Source organism: Carlito syrichta, unplaced genomic scaffold, assembly GCF_000164805.1.
Source record: "Carlito syrichta isolate Samal-C Ts95f unplaced genomic scaffold, Tarsius_syrichta-2.0.1 Scaffold79814, whole genome shotgun sequence".
In the NCBI taxonomy this organism is placed as follows: domain Eukaryota; kingdom Metazoa; phylum Chordata; class Mammalia; order Primates; family Tarsiidae; genus Carlito; species Carlito syrichta.
This window is the reverse complement of record NW_007023910.1, coordinates 38,421-45,075: the sequence shown is the minus strand read 5'-3', so window position 1 is coordinate 45,075 and position 6,655 is coordinate 38,421. Positions and strand designations below refer to the sequence as shown.

The 6,655-nt window shown below is 38.2% G+C and overlaps 1 protein-coding gene and 1 pseudogene across 1 annotated transcript in view; one reads left to right on the top strand and one right to left on the bottom strand.

Annotated features, from left to right (window-relative positions):
* LOC103257088 (olfactory receptor 9G4) overlaps nt 1-1,879 on the top strand; it is a 2,504-nt gene extending 625 nt beyond the window's left edge. The window contains exon 2 of the mRNA XM_008054822.2: nt 851-1,879. Coding sequence (XP_008053013.2) covers nt 851-1,879 — 1,029 coding nt within the window. The remainder of the gene's footprint in view (nt 1-850) is intronic.
* Nucleotides 1,880-4,462: 2,583 nt separating this feature from the next.
* LOC103257076 lies at nt 4,463-5,397 on the bottom strand (annotated as a pseudogene).
* Between the last annotated feature and the right edge of the window lie 1,258 nt (nt 5,398-6,655).

The following is a 6,655-nucleotide window of genomic DNA, read 5'->3' as shown; positions in this document are numbered from 1 at the left end:
GGCTCCGGCGAACCTTCCGCCTCAGCCTTCCATGTAGCTGGAACTACAGGCGAGTGCTACCATGCCCGGCTGAGTTTTTGATTTATTGTAGAGATGAAGTCTCGCTGCCCAGGCGGGTCTCGAACCCACGGGGTCAGGCAATCCACTCACCTCAGCCTCCCAAAGGCGCAGGATTACAGGCTGAGCCACCGAGCCTGGCTGAGAACATGTACTCTTAACTGAGAAGATTTTGAGTTTAAATACCAGCACTGTTACCCACATGCTCTGTGACCTTGGCATATTACTTGAACTCTCTGTGCTTCAGTTTCACCAATTATAACACAAAGATCATGTAAATGCCACCTACCTTATAAAGTTGTGTTGAGAATTAAATGAGTTAAGTGTGGGACTTAGGATAGTAACTGGCACATGGTCAACAAGTTCTACTTGTACAGGTAACAGCAGGAGCAGTATGGTCTTCTGGTATTCTTACATTTACCATCACAATGCCTGATACATAAACTGTTATTAACTTATGAGAGGATACTAAAATTTTGGTGGCACCCACCATGTACCAAATATTGGAGAGGAGATTTTTAAATGTATATTTTAGACAATCTGCCAGAAGGTTATTAATCACCTTTATGAACTTTATATTTCTCATGTTTTATGAGAATAAGGGATTTGTCTTGTATTAAACAGTTAATAAGTGAAATTCCTAATCTTTTCATCATTTCTGATTCCAATTTCATCGATCTCTTCAAGAAACAGACTGAAGTTCTATAAAATTCCAGAGAGTAAAGATAAAAGTCCCCAAACTTCTTAGTATTGTGGACTTGCTAACAATTACCTTGTTAATTTATTTCAATAGAAAAATCACCAAGTGGTGTTTTTCCCTCATCATCATAATCAGGCTTTCTTTTCTGTGGACATGGAATTGGGAAATCGCTCCATCCTGACTGAATTCATCTTGGTGGGTTTCTCAGCAGACCCTCGGTGGCAGCTAATCCTATTTGGAATATTTCTGACTCTCTATTTGGTAACCTTGTCTGGAAACATGACACTTGCTGTCTTAATCCGAATGGATTCCCGCTTGCATACACCTATGTACTTTTTCATTGGCAATCTATCTTTTTTGGATTTCTGGTATACCTCTGTGTATACCCCCAAAATACTGGCCAATTGTGTGTCAGAAGATAAGCGCATTTCCTTGGCTGGATGTGGGGCTCAGTTGTTCTTTTCTTGTGTTGTAGCCTACACTGAGTGCTATCTCCTAGCAGCCATGGCTTATGACCGCCATGTGGCAATCTGTAACCCGTTACTTTATTCTGGTATCATGTCCACTTCTCTCTGCACTGGGCTTGTTGCAGGCTCCTACATAGGAGGGCTTTTGAACGCCATAGCCCATACTGCCAACACATTTCGTCTGCGTTTCTGCGGTAAAAATGTCATTGACCACTTCTTCTGCGATGCACCACCACTGGTAAAAATGTCTTGTACAGACACGAAGATCTATGAAAAAGTCCTCCTTGGTGTGGTAGGCTTCACAGTCCTCTCCAGCATCCTGGCCATCCTGATTTCCTATTTCAACATCCTCCTGGCAATCCTGAGGATTCGCTCAGCTTCCGGAAGGCGCAAGGCATTCTCCACCTGTGCTTCCCACCTCATCTCCGTTATGCTCTTCTATGGATCCTTGCTCTTTATGTATTCAAGGCCTAGTTCCACCTACTCCCTGGAGAAAGACAAAGTGGCTGCCCTCTTCTACACTGTGGTCAACCCACTGCTCAATCCTCTCATCTATAGCCTGAGAAATAAAGATGTCAAAGAGGCTTTCAGAAAAGCAACACAGACCATATGGGCCACAAACATGAAAGCTGTCTTCTTTGCTGAATGTTGTTAGTCAATTTTCCAAATTACTGGTTTATAACTGTGTTTGTATACCTTTCTGTATTTCAGTTAATTTAAAAAAGTTATACTTAAAACAATGAAATATTGAGCAGATGACTCTTTAATTATTATTATTATTACTTTGTTGTGAGGTGAACTATTTTAAACCCATAGTATTGAATTGTTTGGTGCTCTGCTATATGATATTTTGCCTCTTTGCATATTTATTTCATAAAATTTATTCTGTTGGTTGTCTTTGGGAGGTTTTGGGGGAAAAGAGATGGTGTGATTTCATGATTATACTTTGACTTTGAAGCTTGGTAAAGAATCTTGACTGGTTGAGAAGATTTGAAAGTGAAAATTTTGGAAATTTGTGCAAGTCTTTACAAATATTTATTTTTAGTAAAGCATTCCCCCTAAATTTATTCATAAAGTTCTAATTTAGCATATAGAAAATATTTTATACCCCCTATGTTTTTGACATTAATATAATATTTAAGTTACAAACAATAAGAATGACAAAATGGTTTCTAAATTTATAAAGAAATATGTGTCTTTAGAATTCCATATCATCTTTAAAGAGTGTTCTCTCTTACAGGGAGTGAGTATTCCACAGTGCTCTCCCTCGGTTTACACAACAATGTACCTCCCAATCAAGAAAAATAAAACACCAAACAAAATGAAATAAATTAATAACAACAAAACAGCAAAATACTTGTATATAGGGTCCCTTAGTTTCCTTTGCTTTTTTGTTTGTCTTGATGTTTTTCCCTGGCTTGAACTCATTCCAAGTCTTGAACATTCCCAGTCTCTGATATGCTTGCTTAGGTTGATGTCCAACACCCTTGAATAGTTAAGGATGTTGCTAAAGACATAGGATCAGTCCCTGGCATTGAGCCCTACTCCTTAGATCCTCATATAAACTCTATCACCCAACTCCCTCATGGTGAACATACCTAGGTAGAATATCTCTTGTCTTGTTATTTTTGCAGGGATGGGGGGCAATTCCTTCATATGTAAGTTCTGCTAGTAAATGCTTTTGACTGATCACCCTGGCATTCAGTACTTCTTTCTTGGAATCCAAACAGATTCCATCTCAGGATGGTTTGGAACAGTCCCTTGTGGGAATTCCTCTTGCCACTATTAAAGAGAGTCCAGCTGTGAGTTCAGAAGGATGGAATAACATTGAAGACCCAGTGCTTGCATTTTTCCACCAGAAGACTTAATTATGAAAAAAAATTACAGTTCAATATTTCTGAATATTGAATATGGCAGGTTAAGTTTATTTAATAATAGCCTTCACATGACTGGATATGAAGAATTATTTTTTTTTGAGTCTCACTCCGTCGCTTAGACTGGAGTGCAGTGGCACGCTCTTGGCCACCACAACCACGACCTGCTGCGCTCCAGCGATCCTTCTGCCTCAACCTTCCAAGTAGCTGGAACTACAGGCGTGCACTGCTAATGCCTGGCTAATTTTTGATTTATTGTAGACATGAGGTCTTGTCAAATTGCTGAGGTGGATCTCGAACCCGCGGGCTCAGGCAATCCATTCACCTTTGCCTCCCAAAGTGCTGGGATTACAAACTGAGCCACCAAGCCCAGCCAGAATTTAAGAATTAATAGTTACATTTTACAAATGAGGACTTTGTAGTTCAGAACTTTGTAGTTACTGAAAGATTATAACAATTTCTGGAACTAATACATTTATAAAATTCATTAAAATTTAAAAAAGGACAAATAACTGTAGTCATTTCATTTGTATTAGTTTTCACATCTTTTCCTCCCATTCACTTACATTTATTTGCTAACACATCACTTCCTCTCCATTTCCATCAAAATAATCTTAACATTTCTTATTATTCTATCACCAAGAAAGCTCTGTGAGTACTTGACTAGAAGGATGTGGTGTATATGCCACAAATGTCAATGATACATGTTATGTTTTCTGTGCTTCCCCATAATAATCATTACATATGGAAAAATCATTGGGTCAGCATTAGGGGAGTGAAATCTCAAAGTGAACTTTAATCCTCTGGGATACCAGAACTATTAAATACTCTTTTACTTTACATTAATCCAAGACACTGATTTTAAAAGTTATATAAATATTGAATTGAATCTATGAAAACAAAACAAAAAACTGATATGAAGAAACAAATTTTTGTTATTGAAATCTGTTGAATAGAGAAAAAAAGTGTTGCTTTATTTTATTTTAAAGATGTGGGGTACAATTCCGGATTAGCTATACAAGTGGTCATTGTACAGGTAAACTTTGGGCTTCCCTTTGGTTCCCATCACACGGTTGGAGATCAGGTACCTTTATTGGTGTTATGTAACCCCATCCCTCCCAGCAGTTTCTCACTACTGCCAATCCCTTTCTTATAGTATTATGATAAATGTTCAAGGTCGGAGTATGCGTGAGAAGATGTGATACTCAGTTCTTTGCTTCTGTAATGGATCACTCTAAATCCATCCAAGTTGCTGCAAAGTCCATAATTTGTCCTTTATGGCTGCTTAATATTCTTTGTGAAAATTCCAGCTCCCCAACCTTCCACCGAAGCACTTAGCATTTATTTGAGAACTGAATGCCAATTTATACTTCAGATTGTGCTAACTTGATTTTTCCCAGAGCCTCTTTTATATCTTTATTCCTCAGACTGTAGATCATTGGGTTCAACATGGGAAACAACACAGTATAAGAGGTGGACAGCATTTTGTCCCTCTTAAGGGAGTAGCTGGAACTTGGGCGAGAATAGATGTAGAGTATAGAGCCATAGTACAAGGTAATAGAGATCAAGTGGGAGGAGCATGTGGAGAAGGCTTTGAGGAGGCCCTGGGTAGAGTGGATCCTTAAGATGGCGGTGATGATAAAGTGGTAGGAGGCGAGAATGATCACAGTAGGGGAGAGGACATTGGAGGCCAGGAGGAAATATAGCACAGCCTAGTAACTCTCTTTCACATCACATGCCAACTTCACCAAGGGTGAGACATCACAGAAAAAAGTCATCAATGACATTTTCATTGCAGAAATTCATTGTGAATGTGTTGCTGGTTAATATTATTGCATTGGCAAAGCCCCCAGGATATGAATATATAACTAGACAGATGCACAATCTCCTTGAAATTGGCCTGAGCATAAAGCAGGGGCTTGGAGATGGCCACATAGTGGTCATAAGCCATGGCGGCCAGCTGGTAGCACTCATTATAGGCCAGCCCAGCAGAGAAGAAGAACTGGCACAGGTAGCTAGCAAAGGAGATGTTTTTGTCTTCAGAGATACAGGTCACTAGGATCGTTGGAGTGTAGACAGAGGAATACCAGAGATCCAGAAAAGACAGGTTTCCAATGAAAAAATATACGGGTGTGTGGAGATGGGAGTCATTACAGATCAACATAATGAGGGTGCTATTTCCTACTATAGTCAGCGAGTACACACCAAGGAACACCACAAACAGGACCAGCTGCATCACTGGATCTGTGGTGAAGCCCAGCAAGATAAACTCAGTCACTGTGTGATTGCTCCTCTCCATAGTTTAAACAGATTTCACCTACAAGTAGAGTAGAGAAGAGATTAATTTCTTTAACCAATATGAAATGAGGGCATTCTCTATGTGAAGTACTTGAGATGGAGCAACATTAAACAGGAAGCTTGCCTACCTTGGGCAGGTGATGGGAATTCTCTGAGCTTCAATGTATGTATTTTAATAATATGGATTTAATAACAGGTAAAACTTAATGCTGCTGAAGGGGGTACTAATTTTTAAAAAAAATATTTTTTTGAGCCCAGGTGCTGTTCTAGACATTGAGATATAGCAGTGAAGATGATAGGACTGACTTCTACTGAGATTTTCTTCCAGAAGGCGTGTGTGTGTGTATATATATATATGTATGTATATATGCACAAACACATACATATGTATACACATATATATGTATATACACATGCTCACATACATATGTGTGTATATATATAAAACAAATAAGTACAGCATTAATTAATGTTTGATGCTATTAAAAATAAAACTAGACGATAGGATAAAAACAAGCTAGGAAAGAGCTAATTGACTTTAGACACTGAAGGGAAAAAACGCTCTTCCAATTTCACATCTAGAAATAGACAAGTTGTTCAGAGCCCATGAGAACTTGGAAGGTCCCTGTGGTTTAGAAGGTCTTTTTCACAGTCACAAGAAAGGGTTCCCTGCTTCATTATTAGACAGGAGTGTTTGGCACATTTATCATACATCCCAGGAAAGAAGCCAGATTGAGAATCAAGGTGAAATTTGGATGGAGACCAACATATTCATCTGTTTTTGCCAAATTAAAAGAAGTGTTATGTTATTGTGAATCTTTGGGGTCTAAAATCCTGGGACTTAGCCTTTATTTCCCAGTCTCTTAATAGCTCTGGATGCAATCCTAAAAAGACAGTAATCCCAAATTGATATCGTCTGTAGCAATAGTTCTGAATTCCATCACATTGAAAATCTTTTTAAAACATTTAAAAATGCTTCTTTTAGAATCCTGAAATAAAATGTATGATGAATGCAGCTTAACTATAGAAATATAGAATATGTATATGTATGTAAACTATCCCAAGTCTAATGTAAAAGTGATATGAAATAAAAATAGTTCATAATGTAGTTATTATATGATGATAATTATAATGCAGTACTTATTATAAAACAATGTGGATTTCAATACGAAAAACTGTGCTGGATCACCTGCTGGATCACCTGGTTAAAGAGATACATATAGTAAAAGCAATAATACATGTAGAATCATCATGAATGC